Source organism: Falco punctatus (genome assembly GCF_963210335.1).
Source record: "Falco punctatus genome assembly, chromosome: 5".
NCBI lineage: Eukaryota > Metazoa > Chordata > Aves > Falconiformes > Falconidae > Falco > Falco punctatus.
In genome coordinates this window covers 53,084,499-53,106,786 of record NC_137584.1, presented here as the reverse complement: position 1 = coordinate 53,106,786, position 22,288 = coordinate 53,084,499, and the positions used below count along the sequence as shown (strand labels likewise).

The 22,288-nt window shown below is 39.4% G+C and overlaps 1 protein-coding gene across 1 annotated transcript in view; it reads right to left on the bottom strand.

Annotated features, from left to right (window-relative positions):
* MAP3K5 (mitogen-activated protein kinase kinase kinase 5) overlaps positions 1 to 22,288 on the bottom strand; it is a 107,306-nt gene that overhangs the window by 43,362 nt on the left and 41,656 nt on the right. The window contains exons 4-10 of the mRNA XM_080390104.1: positions 18,544 to 18,737; positions 18,110 to 18,278; positions 17,042 to 17,148; positions 13,451 to 13,621; positions 9,024 to 9,136; positions 3,478 to 3,637; positions 1,222 to 1,375 (exon numbers count right to left, since the gene is read on the bottom strand). Coding sequence (XP_080246230.1) covers positions 1,222 to 1,375; positions 3,478 to 3,637; positions 9,024 to 9,136; positions 13,451 to 13,621; positions 17,042 to 17,148; positions 18,110 to 18,278; positions 18,544 to 18,737 — 1,068 coding nt within the window. The remainder of the gene's footprint in view (positions 1 to 1,221; positions 1,376 to 3,477; positions 3,638 to 9,023; positions 9,137 to 13,450; positions 13,622 to 17,041; positions 17,149 to 18,109; positions 18,279 to 18,543; positions 18,738 to 22,288) is intronic.

Below are 22,288 nucleotides of genomic sequence, written 5' to 3'. Positions count from 1 at the left end.
GTTACTAGGTTTCGTTTTGGTAACTTGTTGAATAGTGTGATTTTCTCTCTAAACAGGCACAAATAGAACTTTTGTATCTGTCTGCAACACCAGAATAGTTTCCTGTACAACACAATCGAATTATGTGGTCACTGGGTTTATGCTTTGGCTCATGCTATTGCCATGATCAGTTTCGGTTTGTCTCTTAATATTAATAAAAATCCAAACCATTTGATTCAGTTTTATACGTCAGAGCCTATTTTGTCTCTAATTGCATCACTTCATCATCAAAAATCTAAAAAGAACAGAGCCCTTGCCTTTTACAAAAACCGAAGGATTCAAAATATTTTTTGCTTCCCTGCAAAACTTTATGCTCATTCTCGCTGGAGAAGGAGAACCAGACTCCCTAGAGTCTCATGTTGCTTCCACTTTACTGCCTCAAGCTGTTGCTGTTCAAGACTGGAATCCTCCTTATGGTTTATTATCCCATCTACAGGCAGAAACCAAAAGAACTGTACGAAATAATCATTATGCACTTCTGAGTATCTAGGAGGCAACAGAACCACTATTTAAAACAAAAAGCTGTATTTGCTACTGGTTAGCTAAAAGGAATACCCAAGACGTTACTTCCCATACATGTATCATTAGTACGTACAGGGAATAAAGATCTTTTCACAGTATACTTTCAGGGCACTGTGCAACACCCAATAAAAACTTTTAGCAAAATGTTTGTGGAAGAAATCAGAAAAGTGTGTATAGATATATATACACATGTTTATAGTGCAATGTTGTTGAAATACGCGGTCTAGTTCCTGGAACAATAGATTTCTGACTGCTTGGGCTGGTTTTTAACCTTTAACACAGCACAGCAGTAGGTTATGCAAAGCCTGCTGAGCTAGAAAGAGACTGAAATTAAGTATCTTTGCTTCAAAACATAATATAGTTAATGTAGTATCACCTGGAATACACTGCAAAGGTTTGCATCGGTAGCAAACACTAAATAGCAGAGTTCTGTCTTGACTTTTTACCTCATTACTTTCTTATGGAACACACTGTGAAACCCCATTGGTTTTAATTAATTCCACATGGCTACAATCTAATATGCAGGCCAAATACATTCCTTCTGGACAAGCAATTTATTACCTGGCAATCTAGAAGCAAGCAGTGGTTTGTATTTATTTCTTTCATGTCATAATTTATTTTTTTAAAAAACAGCAGAAAAACAATAAAACCAGCACTTACTGGAAATCGAACTACAGACACATCTGTCTTTGTGGCTTCAACAAGGAAGTCCATCCAGAAGTCCACAAGTTCCTGTTTGGCTGTGTGTTGTTCTGGAGTTAGTTTCTTAAAATGCTGATATATCAAAATAGTCTCTACAATAGACTTCAGGTACCTGTGATAATCCAAGCATACACGGTAAATTTAATACAATTTGTAAATAATGTTGTCTCTACCTTTAATCACAACTGAAGCACCCACCATGGCAACACCAAGGCAGCTGGTAAGATTTTGGTTCTCTAGGATTGCTTTTAATCTAGCAATTTCCCATTTAGCACTGGAAATATATCTGCTATATTAGTAACCTGAAATACAAATGAGTTCCAGGATACTCCTCCCTGCATATATTCCTGATCCCATATACTGTTTCCTATCCTAAACCACAAAAGCTTCATGAAATAGTGAAACCCTCTACCTATGGACCAAACTGAGCCCATGTGAAACTTATTTCAGTAGTGACCAACATCAGATAAAAACTCAGGTGATAAAGTCCTCTAGTTTATCTTTCTACACTGTTCTGCCTTCTGCATTGTACCTCCATTGGCAGCTGTTTAACACTGATTTCTAAAACACAATATTTCTGGAAATGATTATCCTATAAAGATGGCAACAGCTACGCTAAGCAGCCTTTTGGCATTGCTGGGGAAGGGTAACAGCAGTGCTGAATGTCTCCCCTAAATGCAGCTCATCCCTCTCTGCTGTTCTGCTTTCTGTGGTTGATTTATGGGGCTCCTCATAACACTGCCTTCTTTTGGCATTTCTGAAGAAAAGTTGTAAACATAATCTTATGCAATTTTTATTAATACTACAGTAATATAAACATGCTTAAAGAGGATTTATCACAGCTACCGCCTCATCGCAATTAGGCTATTCGTGGAAACTGTTTCCAGGTATGACAAGAAGGTATAATGTAAACTCAGAGGCCTTTTGGAAACCGTTCCATAGCTGTGCATTTTCCAATCATCCTTAGGCTATGGGGATGTCTAGCTTAAGGCACCATACATACTCCCCTTTGCACTAAGTGGGCTCTGCTGAACAGCAGGCAACAGACTGAGGGGGGAATTGCTCACAGGAGAAATCCTTCCTGAAGCACAAATGAGTGTGCTGCATTTTCAGAGTTTAATCCACAGGCTTAAACACCAAAGGCACTGGTACATAAAATCCTGACGACCAGGCATTCAAAACTCCAGAAAATTCTACCAGGAGACTTCCAGAGAATGCTATCCAGCTTCTCAGTAAAATATGCACATAGTAAATCTGGGAAACCTTGCACATAAATACACTGTAAACAGCATTTATAAAATATGTGGTCAAAAAATTCTTAATTTTAAGTTTCCCATATTATATCAATATAGAAACTTAGCATTTCCATATTTTAGCATACATAGATATATTCCCCTCTGATCAGCTTTTGGAGGCACCTTCTAGCCTTTATAAAGACAAAAATACATTGGCTGTGATGGACACACTCTTTCAATTGGCAGTGACAACTTTTTTAGTCAGAAAGGAGTCTTGCTTCTCACCAGCTAAAAGGATTCCAGCCCTTGATGAGTAGGTGACTGATCCTTACTTGCTGTCTATATCCAAAGCAGAACAGGTTCCAAGAGCCTGCTGTCAGCACACATCTCTTGCCCTTTGCCTAACAGATGTTGAGTCTATAACCCTAGATTTATAACCTTTCTGTTAACTGGATGTTAATCTGCATTCATCTCGGTCACAACGAGATGCAATTTGCACCATATAGTTCATTCGTGTTCGAGATCCTAAAACAGCTGGATGTGCCACAACCATCACAGTATTCCAAGGTATATGCGTGCCTCTCTAGCCAAGCTGTCTGCATTCCCCCAAACTTCCAGGCAGTTATGACTAAACCCACAAGCCACCAGAACTTCTCTTCAGCAAGGTAACCACTGAAGCGTGGTGCCTACAAGCAACTCCTTTCCCCCTTGCCCTCAGAAGGGTCTGGAGCCAATGATGAATCTGTCCTTCTCAGACATCAAATTAAAGACCCATATAAAATCTATTCCTGAATAAGAGCAAAAGGGGAGGAGAGTCCCTTGTCTGTGTAAAGTACAGTGAAACAGTAAACAGACATCAAAATCTATTAAAATCCCAAAACCAATCTCCTGTCAGCTAAATACAATGCTGAATGTGAAAGCTGAAGGGGTCCAACATCTTAACACATAGCAATGTACATGATCTCATTTATCACCTTACCATGCTGGTGCTTTTAGCTTAAACAGCTTTTCTGAAGCCTGGATCACTCTTATATGGTCATTAGCCAACATACTGGCCCCCAAGAAAGATCCCACTTCCCAATAGCTCTGCAGTTTCTCCAAGCTCCCCTTTTTACCAAGCAGGCTGCTGATCTTTACTCCTGTAGTAAAAAGAATAACAGGTCACAGGAATGTATTAATGCAGTTTTAAAATCACCGTTTCCCTGATCTGAAATATATTAATTGCTTAAATTACTGTAGCCTCTCCATTTCAATGAAATAAGATGAAAAACATACTTACCAGTTAATGTTATATGCTTCCAAACACCCTATGTGGTAGCAGGTGACTTTTTTTTTCCCTCCCCCTCTTCCTAAAGGCCTCTCAAGAAAGGAACTTTAAGACATCACTGTCAGGACAAGGCCACAGTCAGATTACCTATGTTCGTGCATGGACCTCATCTGTAAAGGTAAATTGGGGCCTTAGGCTACACAACATAGCTGTAAAAACTTAACAGATGCTGAATAAGGCACCTATTATGTTTTTTTCTGCTTTGTTTTTTTGACTTACAAGCCCCAAGCCCCAAACTTACCTTTATAGACAAGGTCCCATGCAGAAGGAACAGATGATCCACTGGGCTTCTTCCAGCAATGATGTTCTTTTAATTGCCGCAAGTCCTACCCCAATGAAAGACATCTATTAATATTCATAAGTCCCTCAGCAACTCAAAGACTATGGAGACTCTCAGGTTTTATTTTGACTTGCTAAATTTTCTGAGAACTACAAGTTTCCCTGTGGCCTTCAGGATGAATTTTAGTTCATATTAGCTGCTAAATATTTATAGCTAACACGAGAGATGCTACACCATCCCCCACAAATAAAACCACTTGCAGGTTACAAGACAAACCTCTTCACCACCATAGTCCTTTATTCACTTTTCCCACACTACTCCACTACGACAGTTTCCCTCCCACATCACCTTTCGTCGTCCTTGATATTAAGGCTTAGTATTCACAAGACATTTCAATGCAACTGTTGATGTTTATTTTTCCTTAACTTCCTTAAGTAGCTAGCAGACCAAACTTCATACTGGAAGCAGCAATAGATCTTAAGAAAATGGGTATCATTACATTAGCTGCATTTCAGTCTACAAAATTCACCTTGTTTTCTCATGTTGTTCAGATTTTTGTGTCATCAACATCACATAATAAATGTTTTTAAAATGTGAAATGGTATTCAAGTGGTCTATAGCCCATTTCACATCTATATTTCACACTTCGTGCTCTCTCGCTAACAAGAAATTGTCACGCTTGAGTAACACCCAGAACAAAATAATACTTAAATCATCTAAAAACATTACTAGTTCTCTTCTTGGGAAAGAATTTTTTTTAGTTATTCCTGAAGAGAAAAAAACACAGTAGATTTTAGAAAACATCTCAGATCTACTTGAGACACGACGCAATGTACATCACCAACATCAACTCCACAACATACAGCAGTGACCATGTATATGAGCTCTGCAAGGCTTTAAGGCAGGGTGCCATATACAAGCACATTGTCAAGAGACCACTTGAGGATGTACACCTACACTTGGCGGTGTAGGATAGGAAGGGGGAATTTGTGTTAAATGTGCTCAACTTCAGTTGGGTTCTAGAAATCAAAACCTACATGCTATCTATACACCATGGTAAATCACAGGAAATGGAAAAAATGTATCTTCCCCAGGATCCTGGAGTAACGCTGCTCAACAATATCCTTAAAGGCTGAAGGGCTCTGCTAAAACGTTTGCATGCATGTGACAGCAGCATAGAAGAGCAGATAGACACCCACTAACTTCCACAGGCTTTGAATGTGACCTCATCACAGGGGAAGTAAGGAACTGGTGTCACAGGGATACATTAATCATTTCAGACAGGTCTACCTCTGCTGGGAGGAAGGGGAAAGGGAGCAACTGAGCTGTGTGGAGGGCCCCTGCTGAGCACCGAGCAATGGCACTCACAGTTGCAGTGACTGCTGACAAACTATCACAAGTTATTTGTCACAGCCAGCGGCAACACTGCTCTCTGGTTCACACGTTTGCATACTCCACCATGCTTCATTGCACCTGCAGGAACCCAGCCATACCAGCGCTCCAGTGCTCCAGGCGTGAGAACAGAGCCAAAGCAAGGTACAAACCGCGTGTGTGGGTTTGATGAAAAGTACAGCTCACATAGGGAGGGACTGGGATTACAGTGTGGCGGGTCAAAGTGTTTGTTAGCAGGGTAAGACTGGTGACAGCAAGGATTTTGAGTCCCAAGTCATGGAATAAGGGAGTGCTACAGGAAGGTGGCAGAAGAAAAGATGCACATGTAGCAGTAATGATATCTAAGGATACCAAGTTTGGGAATCATTACTGTTATGTAACCTGGATGAACAGGAAATTTTACCCAAGTATTTGATGAAGCAGATCCTATTACCCTAAAGAAGACAACATCACCCTCTTATCAAATTCTTCTGAGAAAAATGAGATACTCGGCACTGAAACTCACTCTAGTTTGCTGACCTTCCTCTGCAAATTTACTTATCCCTGAAAGGCAAGTTTGAAAAATGCAGTTGCAGTGTGGAGATATTAGCAGCAGGTTCAAAAGACTGTAACTCTAGTTTATAGAGGTGGGGGGTTGTTTTGTTTTCAATGGATTTTGGTTTTTTGGGGGGGTGGGAGAACAAAAACAACCTTTCTATGCAGCTATGCAAAGTGAACACCTTCATGAATTTCACTCTGAGTTTTTAGTCCCTTCATATATTTCCCTTCTCTAGTTTATTTTGATTTCACCATCAACCAAAACCACATGAAGTTTTCTTCAGAGTATGAGAAAATCCAAGCAAAGCCAAGACATTAACTCCTTCCATGATAAACTTGGCATTCACAAGAAGAGAAAAAAAAAAAGCAGCAACTGAATTCCAGTATATTTTCTCAAAAATATTTTGCTTTAAAAATAAATGAGCCAAAATAGAGGAACCGTTAATGCCAGAAAAGCCATTGTTTTTATAACGCCAACAATATCCCCACAACTTGCAAAGAAAATAAGATACAATAAGTAGATATTACCAGTTAAATACTACTGTGAAGGCTTTATAAATAAACTGCTTTCCCTCCTCAAATATTGACAGAACAATTTGTATTACAGGATCCTTTGTGTGTCAAAGCTGCCCAGCCTGCGGAGATTATTACTGCCAATGCAAAGCACTGCATTTCAGTTTTCGTCTCAAAGTTCTGCAAGTTTGTACAGTTAAGAAAGCAATACTATTCATAAAATAGAAGGAGGATTTTCATTAATGCTTCACATGATCGTTTAGTTGTGAGCTATTATCTGACAAATAGAGGTAGCAATTTCTAGAAGGCCAATTTTCTGATCTGATGCAGAATGATAAAAATTCTCTTGGATACTGAACTTAGTTTTACTGGAGTTATTACATTGTTACCAACACAATCAGAACACAATTACAGCCTCATGCACTCTTTGAAGTGCTGTTAGGGACCATATCCTTCCTTAGCCTTTCCCAACCTATCAATATAATTTCCATATAACTTGGACTGAGACTGGCTCTCACCTCTCTCCTCATCTCCCATCAGAAGACAAACTTCCTCTAATTTCTATGTGCTACAGATAATGCTGTGGGTGGACACCAAACTGAAAGCACTGGCAGGTAGATCTAACTACTACTAACAAATGGTCTTGTACATGCACACCTAAACAAGAGGTGACATTTCCCACACAACCTCTGCAGTTTTGCTTACTTTTTGTTTAAAACATTGTTAGCCCAAGACAAAGAAAATACTAAATTATCCTTAGAATCTAGCACAACTCAAGCCAGCTGACAAACCTCATTGTACAAAGACAAAGGTAAAGTCTCGCACCTGTGAAAACATAATCCAGGAGTACAGCACAGGCTGGGATCTACCTGGCTGGGGAGCAGCTCTGTGGAAAGGGACCTGGGGGTCCTGGTGGACAAGCTCGATATGAGTGCATAGCAAGCTGCTGCGGCAGCAAAGCAAGCCAACAGGATGCTGGGTTGCTTCAACAAGGGCATCACCAGCAGAAATAAAGAAGTCGTTATCCCACTCTACTTAGCACTTGTCAGACCACACCTGGAATACTGTGTTCACTTTTGGTCGCCACTATACAAAAAAAGATGTGGACAGGCTGGAGAGGGTGCAGAAGAAGATCACAAAGATCACGAAAGGACTGGGAAGCCTGCCATATGAGGAAAGGCTGAAAGAACTGGGTTTGTTCAGCCTTGAGAAATGAAGGCTTAAGGGAGACCTTAAGGCACAAGACTTCAAATTCCAGTGCAAGAGATGAAAGTATTTATCTGACCCAAAAAACAAGATCTCAGGCACTCACAGAAGTGCAAACACAGCAGTTGGGGCAACTCTATGCAGCCTACCGCATCCAAATCAATAGCTTCATTCACACCAGAAAATTTCAGTTTCACTTCTATTATCTACCTGAAAGTATCCATCTCACTCTGATTTTCACACTCAAAAAACTTCTCTATCTAGAAATTTACTTCCAGGCATACAGTGCACACCTAACATCTGAACTACAACAGTGACTGACTGCAGATATGTTCTGTGAAGAACATTGTTTCCATCCCAATGGACAACCTCCTCAGGAGACAGAAGGACAAAAAAGACTTTACAGTAAGTCAAGAATTATATGAATTCATGGAGAAGAATGCCAGTTGCAAAGGATATGTTACCACATATTACAACGTTCAGTGCTTTCTCCCATACCTTCCAAAGTATTACTGACTAGTCTTGACTTTGCACTCTCCTCAAATCCACCAAAATCCCAAACAAATTGGACACCTTAATAATTCTTTCTTAAACAAGACATGGTTTTTTTACATCGAGGGTGATGAGAAATTGGACCAGGTTGCCCTGGGAAACTGTGAATGTCCCATCACTGGAAGTGCTCAAGGTCAGGCTGAGTAACCTGATCTCGTGAAAGATGTCCCGGCCCACAGCAGGGCTGTTGGACTAGATGATCTTTAAAAGGTCCTTCCCAATGTAAAACATTCTGATTCTATGATTCTATGAATACAGACATTCAGGAAACCTCAACAAAAACATCACAAAAGAAACATACTTCTCTCAGCCCACCCCAAGCTCAAGTCAAGCACATTTTCCTCACTCTTAGGACGGACTTTTTGTCCATATTCCATGCAGTTTTACAGGGGGTTTTGTTTGGTTAGTTGTTTTAAGGAACGCTAACTGGAACTGGATTCCCCCTTCAGGTGCTCTTGTTTCACACAAATTATGCCATTGCAAAGAAGGGCTGTCAGTTTTCATTAAGCTCTGGTAACCAGTTAAGACCCTGAAACTGGAAGCAGGTCTTCATCACAGTGCTCACCTGCAGCCAGGTAGGATCAGTGGCGGTGCAGGAGACCCACTTAAACATTCACGTGCTCACTATCAAACCACCAGATTTTCCCCCTAATATAGTGGGTGGTGTCATACTTTCACTAGAATGTGATTTCATCGTGAATTTGCAAGCTATAATTACCAACTTTCCGTAGCTCAAAAGAAGTATCAAAGCAATGTCCAGCTGCCAGGAGGAGTACTGCATAATTAATTCCTGACTGTAACGTTGGCTCTGACTCAAATGCCTTCTTGAACCTAGAAAAAACAAACATACAAGTTTACTTTCTAAATAATTCAATCTAATAGGGACATAATTACACTTTTAGGTTACTTCAAGTGCTTATCTTCTGTTTACACAGCAAGAATCCATGGAAGCAAAAATATTTTACTGTTTTCCACACATGCTCTGTGGTTATTTTTAGGAGTCCACTATTTATACATCCTCCTCCTGTTTCCTTTCCCCTTACACAACAAGCACAGACCCTACTCATCCATCCCAGTGAAGTATCTTACTAGATTTCCAGTTTTCTTTGAGATTAAAGAAAAACAAGTAATACAATCAGCTTGTAAGAGGCCTGTTTCACAGTTATATTTATTAATAACCTCATGAATTTACTCTTAGATATGTGAATTTTCACTGACTTGAGACCTTAGATTCTGTTGTGGATCTGCTACAGCAACACACAAACATACCAAAATGCCTAAGCACACAAGCAAGGGATACAAAAACATACTTCACATTTAGCCAATATTTCGGCTACTCCAAATTTTATTCTTTACTGGGTGTCTCATTGACATTGTCCTTATGAGTCTATTCACATAAAAAAGGACTATACCAGATTTTATTCTCAAGAGGAAGTGAGTGAGCAAGAGGAATGGCAGTGATATTCACCCAGCCTATATCTTGTCTTAAAAGTCATCGAATGGTGCTCACACAAACACAGCTATCCTCACACTAGCAATTCAAGTTGAGGTGACAACAGAGACAGCAGATCTACAGTGCTTTAAACTTGTTCTACAGGACAAGAATGTTTGGTTGCAGATATATATACATACACAGACACACCTCCCTCTGTAAGGAGGGGGCAACCAAGACTATCATGTGTGATTTAAGGAGCACAAATGATTCAGTCAACGCAACTCTGCCACAGTAAGAGCAATGGAGCTTAAGTTACTTTTTTAAAAGAATGAGAAAAATTCAAATAAATGGGTAATATAAAAAAATATTAATCAGGTTGTGACATTAATATATATAGAAGGAAAGATAAATAATCTATGCCAACCCTAAGAATTTGGCTTCTAAACCATGCTTTGACATGTAAGCAAAAACTAAGGCATTTTGATCCCACCAAGCCAAAAATATGGGCTGGTTTTAATTTATTTCTTTGTTGTTTTTCCTGCTGTAATGATTCAGGACTGTGCATCCTTTAACATAAGCTCTGCTTTCCAAAACTGCAAGACAATCTTCTCTTCAATCTGCTACATATATATTCTTTCCATACTGGGTGGAGCCGCCCACCTCCAAAGAATCTGATCATTAGACAAGAGTCTAGTCCTCTAAAAAAAAAGCATAATGAGCAAAGAAAACTCAACTAATTCTAAAAAAATGTTTGCTCATTTAAAAAAAAAGACAACAAAAAACCTCACACAACAACAACAAACCCCACAAAAACCCACCAACCAAACAGGATGACACTATCATTGATTCTAAGCACACATAGCTAGAACAGACCGGTTGGCTGAAATAATCTGTTCGGAGACAGAGCGATGTTGGGAACTGGACTCCCTCTTTTGCCCTAGAGTTCTTTCATGCTGTAATTCTCATGCAATATCAGGAAAAGGAGAGGGGAAAGATTGACAGAAGAGGAAAAAACCTTGACTATAAGTATTTTTGTTCCAATAGAAGAGACTCTGTACTTTGACTTTTTTGTTTTGCCCCAAAATGCCTAATTTCTGGCATGACTATCAAAATTTCTCTAGTTCTTGGACAAATATTCACACAGCAGAAATTCATTTTTCTAGCCATCTTTATGTGCTACTCACACCATGAAATATGGGTATCTTGGACCTCTGTAGCCCTATTTACCTCTCCTAAATCATTACAACCAAAAGCATGATTTTATATTTGGTGCAGTCCTGTGATGACATTCTTAACCCTGCCTTACATCCATATAGCCTGGAGAGTAAAAATCTACAAACAAAAAATAAAAATAACCTGTAATAATTAATTTTGAACAAACAAAAATATTCACAGTTTCTTAAACAATTCACAGGTCACATCTGTTGACTAAACTGATTTACATTCAACTGGTGCGAATGCTGTACATCGTCATGCCCCAAATATCACTGCAGGAACCCATGCAGTATTGCAGAAAGACCGTAAGGTTTAAAAGTCTGCCTATAAAGTAGAGCTGGCTTAGCTGATGCAATTATAAATGCCATTAAGAAATTGAAAGCTGACACTTGGGAAAACGTTGCAGTGCAGACACTGAATTAGGGAGGTAGCAGTGAGAAGTTTTGAATAAAGACTTGATAGCTTTGGTAAGTGTGATTTATACTGTCAGTATGCAACAAGAAACTGACAGTTAATTAATCTTTCATCTTTTCTCTCATATTTATTTGAAAGATGTCTTTTATTCTGCTTTTCAATTATCAGGAAAGCACAATGCCTACCTTTTTCTTTTTTTTTCTTTCTCTTTTTTTTTTTTAAATAAACTGAAGTACCTTGACGTCACTTGTTGCAAAACACTATGACAGAGATATCATTCCTGCACACATCTTGCCCTGTTGTGGCCTGCTGCAGAACTAGAGGAGGTCTACTCCTTCCCAAGAGCCTTCCACTGAGTTATGAGTCAACCCTTCAGCCACATCAAGCCTGCTCTATGATTTATACCAGAATTCAAATCAACATCCAGCATGAAGTACAAACCAAAAGCAACTGGCCCACTTGGTACAGCTTCTGGCCAAACTCCAGCTTGACTCAACAGAGATCAACTTCTTCGACAGCAGCTGGCGCATGGAGCAGGCTGTGCTGGATTTTACCTGCCAGAGACTTCAGGGATTATTTAGGGGCTGGCCCGTCAGCATCCTACCCTGCTGCAGGAGCTGCCAGCCTGCTGTTCTTTCCCAAACTGGTATGCCTGACTGCAATCGCTTCCCCTCATTAAATGTATGAATATCTTGACTGCTAAGATGCATCTATTATGTGTGTTAAAATGGCTACATGAAATATCCTAGAAGTAATTACCACTATTATATATATGATTGTTCTTAGTTCAATTACATTTGAAAGCCTCAAAGTTTATCTGTTCATAAGGCAATATGAATGAGGAGAAAGCAAGATGCACAACAGCAAAAGTAATTTCTATTTGTTCTATTGAGCCTGTGATAATGCCTAGTATTTGTACACAGAACTAGTTTTCTTTTTATATTAGTTAATGACATCAGCAAAATATTTCTTTCAAAACAGAAACTTGAAAGTTTGTCATGGGCTTTGCCTTAGGGAAAATAAATATTTTCTGTAATCCAAAAATATGAAGGGGGGTGGGGTGGGGTGACAATATGCTGCATTCATGTTATTTCAACATCTTTAAAAAAATCCAGTAAGCACTGCAAAACAGTAAAGCATGACCAGCAATTATAAACTGTATTTGTATTTGGAGGCCATAAATGGTAAACAATTTTATCTTATCTTTTACCAAAGACAGTTATAATCTGAAGTTTACTGAAAACAAGTGATAAATGATGAAGGGAGAAGAAAACAAGCAGCTGATGAGCACAAGACCAGAATCAGGACATGATGTGTAGGATACATAAACACAATTTGTCTGTATCCTCATCTGGATCATACTGGAGAAAAGCTGCTCATCCTGACAGAAGCATAGGATGGTGTCCAGTGCCTCCATTTTTTAACCTGTTCCACATGATGAAATTTTAGTGCACTTTAAAAGCAAAAAAACCCCCTATACTTGCCTCTAAAATTAACATAAGAGTTTGTTTAGCCTATTGTGTGCTTCTTTGACTACCAATGGTACCGTAGTCCACTGTAATATGCATATACTATATGGTGATGATGCCAGCATGAGTTTGAAACAGTCATATTGCTTGTGAGCATGGAACCCCCCCCAAAAAACCCCAAACCCCCCACATTCTAAGCATCAGTGCAGAGTTAAACATCAGCACCTTTAAGCCTAGCTAGATAATATCTATCAGATTGCAGATATACCAATTGATTCACAGCTGATTATTGTCTAGCCCAGATTCCTAAGAAAAATATAATTCCTAAGAATAATAAACAGACTTCCCATTTGGGAAAAAGGAAGAAAATACACTCTGATGAGAGCTACCAAAGTTTCCAAGTCTCTGAGCCACTTCAAGAACTTTGTGGAACCAGATCTGTGAACAATGTAAATCTCTCATTCTTAACAAATAAGCAAAGAAGATTAGAAAATTCAGTTTCCCTTAAGAATGCCAAATATTTGGAAAGAAAAACAGTTGAAATATATTCTTGTTTAAGGACTATTTTCCCAAAGCTAAAAAAAGGACATCAGCCAAGAAAACAGTACTCACCAGAACGTCCCTTTGTCCCTGCTTTCTGTATCTGTGAACCCCGATTCCAAAAACATGTCCTTGTAAATTCGACCAACCAGGCAGTACATATCTGAAGCTACTTGGTCTTCCTGTTCTACTAGGGGAATCATAATTTCTAGAGCTTTCTGTCTGTCTCCAGGCAGATTTCGCCTATTAAAACATAAATATTTTGATTAAAAACCCAATAAAGTTAACAAGAAATACTTTTTACATGGCCATGTTTGAATACATATGACTTCATCCATGTAAAATGTGCTTCTAGACACACACTTCCCCCTCTCCCTTCCCTTTTTGGTTTTTTTCCTTAATATCATGGGACACCTTTAAAAAAGCACCCAAACACATCATCTCACTCTCATGAAGCATCAGGTAGAGGCGAAGCACTGTCAACAGCAACAAGAGCCTCAAGAGCAATTCTTTAAAAGGTCATGTGTTACTTTCTTACAAAACAGAAAGATGAACCTTGCTTTCATATCTTAATATTTCTTCCAGAGAAAATCATGCTTTAAAGAAGATTCCATCTTGGGTTTGTGATTTATTTTTTTTTTTTACATTTTGAACGTGAAGCAAAAAATCAAAAAGCATAAACTTGATTGAATTCCTATGATGAGGAAGGTTAAGAAGTGAAGCTAATAAGGCAATATTAACAAAAGTACTTCAGATGAATAAACCACATTAATTGCAAGCATTAGACATTTCCTGGTGACTCAGTTTGGATACATATATCATTCAGTATCAAGAGTTCAGAATTTTTTACGTATTTGTGTACTGAATAAGCAAATTACCCCACACTCAGCAAAAAAAAAAATTCTTTGGTGGTTTAGGGAGATACTGTATTCTTTTGGAGAAATTGCATGTAATATTTGAGTGGCTACAACTTGAACTGGGGGCATTGAAGAAGCCTGCAAGACAAAGTTACCTCAGAGAGAAAAAAAACCAACATCAAAACCCACAACCACCTTAAAGGAGATACTACTTGATCAGATGTTCAGTAACAGATTTTTTTCTTCCTCCTCTACAAGAACGTATCAACATTTTGATACGTCTGTACAGGCAGTATCAATGTCAAACCTGAGAGATCAGAGCATGTGTACTTGAAGTGATACCTAAACTCATGAGCTCTGGGCTCACGTACGTAGCTCCAGAAGGGAGTGATGTGGAAGAAAAGGTTTAAATCAAAGCAGAATGGGTAACAGAGGACAAATGAGTACTTACAACATAACAAAAATAATTATGAAAACAGAGCAAAAGCACTTGTTTGAGTAGACAGTATAAACTGCTCCCCTGAGCAAAAAAAAACCAGTGTGCAAGTCTACATGCTGGGCCAACCTCTACTGATGTCTCACCCTGATGAGAAAGATAAATGAAACCCATTGCTGTCTCTTCCCAACCTTCAGACCAGTCAATTTCTAACAGATTAGGGAAAGTTCCCTCAGACTACAATGCTGCAGGAGGCTCCCCAAGTACTTCTAGAGCGGCACAGCAAGCCTGGTGTACTCATTTGAGATGGATAAGTGCTCCCAATCCCAGGCCCCAGGCAGAAAAACCCAGTGCTCCTGGCCGAGCAAGACTCCTTCACATCTGCGTTATTTAAGTTCCCCTGCCAAGTGATCACTTGCCCGGCTGATGAAGGTTGGCTTCCTGTTGTTTTCTCATACTGACCACTCAAAGTAAAACAACAAGGCAGCTTCTTTATGGTTTTTTTTGGCTGACCTCCATTAGAGAAGGGCAATTTTCAGAATGGACTTTTGGGTGGATAACACTTCCACATCTTGTTTTGACTATCACTAATCCAGATCAAACCAATAGCTAGCTGAACCTAATGAGAACAAAACCAGTAAGGCACAACAGTGTTCTGTAATATCAGCCATTTACGCTTCAGTGGTCTCCAGAGACAGACGTCCCTACTTTTCTTTCTGCTTACTCTTCCATCAGTGCCCTCACACACTTTCTTGATTTAGGTCAGACTAATCCTGACTAATTGAGCTGCTCCATGCTTCCGTACTAATGACCTGGATTAGAAGCAAGAGAGATGGCTTCTTCCATAGCAAACATTCGGATGTGCAGATCCGGACCTGCCTTAGCTCAGGAAATATCCTCTGTATTCCCAATAAGAGAAAGCTACAGCCAGCCCAAGCAACTCCTTCTTGACATACACCAAAGCATGAACATTTTCATGGCTGTCATGGATTCCAGTTGAATGTACAATCTGGAGAAAGAAGCGAGAGGCAAATCTGATGTGAACTCCTTCAGAGGTACTGTGTAGACCTTTTGTATGACAGACACCTTCAAAGGCTACATCTTACAGTCACAGCTGTGAAGACAGACCTTTCAGTCTGCAAGAAGTGCCAACAGAACCCATGAAGTACAGGGATCTGCCTGAAAAGATGGTACTGCAGTTTTGCAGGATTTTAGTGCGCCAGTGAACTAGTCAAGTCCTGCTTTCAAAGGTGACCTTGTTCTAGAAAATTATCACTTGTTAAACCTTCAAGTGACCTTTGTGAAGGCTATGTAGAAGTAGCACATCCATGCTGCATTATTTAATCTGCAAAGCCCACACATTTACGGCAAAGGAGGAAGGAAAAAGGCACAATATTTTTAACCTTCATATACCTGGTATAAAGGAACAAGAAAGTATCTAGACATTTTATTCAGACAGAACAATGCCTGATAGCTGGGGGTTTCATTCTTGTTTTGTTGGGGTTTTTTTCTTTCAAAAACAAGTTTATTTTTTCAGCCAGTTACTTGTGACATATTTTGACATCACTTTGACATGATAGGCAGTTTCGAGCATCGTCAGCAAACCTGAATTACAATACTCAAATCTGTGAGAAGCAGAAAGATCTGTAGATATTTCCTTCATTTGAGAATTTCAATGCCTGCTGAAACCTGGTCTACTCCTCTAAATGTCAATAGAAAAATGTTCATCGTGGTAACAGTGAGGGAGCAGAAAACCTCTAATTTCCTCTGAAAAACTCCCCTTTCAGTGCCTTGCCCAATTGCTAGTATCCTAGAAGAAAAATCTAGGCTTGGCTCTCATTTAATTGATGAAAGTAGTGCGTGTTGCTCCATGTGGCACATTTCGTGCATGCTATGAGAGAATATGTTAACTTATTATTATAATAAAATCTTCTGACAAACATTTCCTGGAAGTTCTCCTCCTGCCTCCTGACGCTACAAGAACTCAGACCTGGATGGGATGATGCCTAAGTTATCAGAAATGCTGCAGCACTGCCACTTACATAGCAATATTAGAAGTGTATTTTACAGAGGTAAAGTACTGCTAGGTATTTATTTGCCGATTTAGGTACTGAATGGAAAAATGATGCAAACCTAAGGAAAAACAAATCAAACACTCCTGCTAAAGGAAAAGGAACAGAATTTGACAATACGAGAGAAAAAAAGCCAGGGTTGATCACAAAGCTCAGAGTCCCCGAAGTTGCTGCAGTGACAACCCCAGACCTGCATATGAAGATTCCAGTAGGGAACTTCACCCCAGATTACCAACCCTCTGTGAAGTTTGCAGTTCTGATTTACTATTCAACAGCACAAGGAAGGGTGGATTCTTACCTGTTCAGTGCAAATGCATAATGAAGCCTCACATGGTGGTGGGAAGCCAAGTCAAAAGTAGGCAGTTTTTCTAAAGTTTTCACCAGTTTCACAATGGAATCATAATCCTTCCAAAAGAAAGGAATAATGAAGTTTTAAGTGGCTGTACTGAGGTATGCCTATATAAAGTCCTCTTTGGCCTAAGCACCTCTTATTTCATACTAAAAAGTATTTTCAGTTTATTTTAAGTTTCAGTTTCTTCAGTCTCAAACTGTAAATAGCCTGGCACTCATCAGAAATGTGAATAGGCACAGTACTTAGCAGAGAAAGACACAAATTGGTCTCTTGTACTGCTTCAATTTGGACCTGTGAAAATTTTAGTACATCTGTTTCATGATTAAAATTAGCTTCAGGGGCTGAACACATATCAGAGTTCATATTGTACAGACATTATAATGCTAATTGCATCTGAATTAAGGCATCCCAAAACTCTGAAGTAGGCATGAGCCACAAAAACAAAGTAAAAGAATCTTTCAATACCACAGTTTTCAAAGTAGCTTATTCACTGATATTTAAAAAACAAAATAAAATTGAAAAACAAACCACTCCAAAATATTTAAGAAGAAACAGTTGAAATTAGGTATAACAAAGTAAGTGATTACTAGCACCATTCGGGAAGCTGAAATGCATATGAACATGTTATGTTTCCATGAGAAATGTCACAAGCATGGTGACAAAGAATACATATACATATCAATAGCAGAATGCTAACATAGCCTTTAAGTAGGACACACTATGCGCTGTCCATCACAGAGTAATGCTGTGATGGCAAAGAGTTATTTTATGTTGTGTACTTTTTAGGTGCTGTTACAAAATAACACCACTTTTCTGCTACGTAAAGGCATGCTATATACAGTGTAACTACAAAATAAAGTAAAAAGCATCAGTGATGATACTGCAGAAGATTTTTACTAGTGTGCATTATTCATATAGTTAGTTAGAAAATCTGTGCAATATACACCAAAATTTTCACTGAGAACGTCATTAATTCACTACGTTTTAGATGATCTTAGAGCATAGGAGTCATACCTGGATGTCTCTGTAGGACAGCAGCAAGTTTATCACAATGTCAGCAGACAAAACTTCGACATTATCCACCCGCTGTCGAATCCTTGCCAGCTCTGCAGCAAGCTCCTTGCCCGTGTAGAGGGTACGAGCCTTCCTGATGTCGTTCAGAATGGATTCCCTAAAATACTGGCTGGAGGGGAACAGCATCACATCAGCAATCTGGGACAGGTCCCTTGCACTTGTTTTTCTGGCCCTGCAGCTCTCCCACAATGTGTATGTGGAACATTTATTGGTAATGCAGTGTTAATGGAGAGATTTGGTCAAGCTAAATTATTAATTATCCATTTGTCTCAACAGAAGGAAAAACATCACATCACCCTGAAGCAAGAGCCTGGCATTTATATTGCTAGCAGGAATATATGGATTTTACACAGGGGTACAAAAAGACAACTCACCTTGAACTGGCCTGTGCCACCTTCAAGAGCTGAATAAATCGATCCACCAGAGGTAAGCATATAGGCCCAAGCAGCGACTCAAAACTGGGCTGCATCAGTTCTGTTAGTCCCTTCATAAAACTGCTGTCACAGCAGTACACCTTGTTATGTGGAGTTATCATATAAGGAACAAATATGTAGTTACCAGTGCACATCTGTAGGGAAACAAGGTGCAATACTTAGGGAAGCTATGGTATGACAAGCCTAAGCATAAAACCACCCCATATGCTACCAGCAGAAGTCAAAGGGTGATCTGCTTGCTTCGGCAAGACCAAGATTTTACCTATGAAGCCAAGGATTACATAAATTGAGTTTTCCTCTCAAATATGACATACACCTGAAATGTATTCTTTCAGATTTCTGAACTGCTTCTGCAAGATAAGTCTTTTTAGAAGCATTGCGTTGACCTTACAACAGTCATTGGCTCAACAACAAAATAATACCAAGGGCACACTCCAGTCACCCCGCAGTGGCAGGCAGACTCAAGCGAAGCTGACGTGCGCTCTTTTCAAGGTGACCGATGTTCAGAAGAGAACAAGCATTCTGTAATCTAGTGTAGTTAGGCTCACAGATGCTGAAAAAAGGAACACAAGCTAGCTGCCTCACAACAGGAAAACTGTAGAGGAACCTAATCCTCACATGAGCTGCAAAACCACTCCAACAGTTTAGCGTAACAAAGACAAACTAAATTCCTTGCTATGTAGCAAACCTTCTTGGCCATTGAGACTTAAAACTACACATATTTCAGAATAACCACTTATTATTGTTTTAGCATTGCTAAACTGTATTGATTTCTGTCTATCAATGTATGACAGATACTTCACACACACAAAAATAATTTTATCTTCCAGGGAGGCAAGATGTCTGGTGCCTGTGGTATGTGTGCAAGTACAGATTTATGCACACAGAAAGCTTGCTGAATATTTGTGGTTCCAAAGGGTCTTAACTATGAGACAACACACCATCAAAATCAGGAAGACTTCTGCCATTTAGCTCTTAAAGCTGACTCCACTACTGAAGTGGTCAGCAGCTGCCCAGCAAGAAAAGCCTTAAGAAAGCAGTTTTTGAGACCCATCATTTTGGTACCCCTAAATTACTTCCAAAGTTAATTACCTTCTGGTCAGCTTATATTTTTCTCCCAGAGGTCAATAAAGCAATGAGGACATCACTTCAGAGACTCCCCTGGCAAGCTGAGCTCCATGCATTGAGAGAGCAGTGACTGAGTAGTTTTCAAATGCACAATACCAGTTGTGTGCTTAAAGCATGCATTTTAACATGCATAACTGATTTTAAAAACATGGAAGATTTAGGTACTCTAGTCTGTATAAATGTACATGTACAGATATGTCTGTAAACATGTTTGTATACTGATCAGAGACTGGCTATGAAGAGTGCAGGAAACTTCCTTTTTTTTTTTTTTAATTACACCTATTACACCATGAAGCTGTAAAACCTTGCTATAAAGGCAACCCCACCCCTACTTCTGAGGGATATAGACAAACTATATAAAATTTCAAAGTAATTGATGCAGGCATTTACACGAGGTCCATCGAGCTCAACTAACCCAGAACTTAGTTGGAGATTATTGCAAACACAGACTTGCACAAGGATGAATTTAATCTTCTTCCCCCAACAACTACAAACTATTACAGCTGAATAGCTAGAACAGATTTTACTGTGCATGAGTGTAGCATTTCCAAAGGAAACTTAAAAACTGGGAGGCGTATCACTGTTTTTAACAAGCAATTAAGGAGTGTGATGCTAGAACCTAAACTTCTCATCTTCACAATGAAGAACTGAATGGACACTTTTGCTCAAGAATATGACAGTATGTAAGGTGATCACACGGTTTCAAGAGTAAATGGCTGAACCTTTGACCCTGCTAAAACCTAGAAAGCCCCACAGTAAAAAGCAGAGAGGAAATTATGAATTTGCTGGAACTGGATTCAGCAATTACAGCATCAGGGTGGGCAGTACCTGGCACAGGAGCCACTACTAAGCACAGGCAGAGTATTCTCAAACTTTCCTTTTTTAAATAAAAGAGAAAAAGTTTGGGAAGTCAGAGCCAAGATAAAGGGTGAAGTAGCTACAGATATCCTGAGGCAAGTATTTTACTTCCTGATGTTTATTCAGTTCCTTAAAAATAAATTCAAGACTGCTTGCAGGAAGGGTTTCTCGGACCTCTGGCATAGTGTTTCCAAAGCTCAGGTCTTAATTAAAAATCAACTCTGAAAAAGGATCTTTCCAGCTTTTGAAATCCCCAGAACCCAAAGTTTATCCTGGCATAATGGTCAGGCCACCTACAGAGACAGTGCTGAAGTCTTCGTATTTAATCCTATGAGCAAGAAAACTACTAGTCCTGCAGAGGCCAAGTGCCTGAGTCCACTACTGAGCAAAAGGTCTTATAAACTGATCCCAAGTGCACCTTCTGTAGGAAGCGGGTATCTACTTCAGTAGAACAAGAGAGCCAACAAGAATTAGTTTGCATGCATTTTTCCAGTTACCTGAGGGGAAGAAAAAGCTGGTTATTTTATAAAGTGTGTTACAGAACACATGCAGACCCGGTAGCCTTTGGAAGCAGTGGACAACGCAGAACCTAACAGTAAAAGACAGGAGAAACCACTACATGGGAAGAAAGCAAAAGAAAATAAAATCAATTTTCAATTGCTTAGAGGGCCCCCAGGGTTCTCAGGGAATTGTCTCAAGCTAGAATCTCACCTTGATACTCAGCAGCAAGTAGTGTGGGAACAGAATGGGCTTTCCCTCAGCTAGGGCAATTAATTTGGTTGTTAACTTAACCTAGACATTTAGATTTTGTTGGAGCTCTGCATCTCTGAAACCAGCCAAATTTGGCTGAAATTCATCAGACAGACAAACAGGCAGATACAGAAAAGAGGGTGGAGGATGAAAAAGCAGTACCAGCTCTTAAGTTTCATTTCCTTAGGAAATAGGCTTTAAAAAAAAATCTAGAAAAAAACCCACATGCAGTGAAGCTAAGAAATAGAAGAAACATTGACCTCAACCTCACTTTCCAAGCTAAAGAGTACATTAGATATTCAACAGCTGAAACTGACAAAGGTAGGCATGCAGTAGCTCTGGTAACAAAAGAGGAAAAAAATAATCAAAAGTTATGTATTATTTACTAAAGGTGGTAGTGAAAGAAAGATAAGGTAACAGCAACGGCAAGGCTGCTCTTGCGTAATAAAGTCTACAGTCCCCCACTGTGGAGAAACATACTTTGTCACCGTCACAAATTCTAACTACAAAGAGCCCAGCCCTGACTGCATTTGGACAATGATTGGGAGGGGAGCCCGAGAGGACCTGGCTGTGGGGGCACTGGCTGCGGAGCTGCTCCAGTGTCAGACAGCTCTAAACCTTCCTCCCCAAAACAAAGTGCATGACTTGCTTCTTTCCTCACTCCCAGGCTATGTAACCTCTGCCTCAGCCACTTCTACTTCCTTTCTCAACTTTCTTTGTCAAAATACAAGCTCCATTAACTTAAGTCTGAAAGGATCAAGTGATCCTTCTGGAACACACTTCCCATCTGCTCACACATTTCTTTACATATTGATTTAGTGCACATGATTCCACTTGGAAGTTTAAATATATATTTCACTTGGAAGTTTAAATATATTCCACTTATCTTATTAAAATCTGCCCAGTAACACTCCATCCCAGCTTTGATCTCACAAACTCCGATATTCTT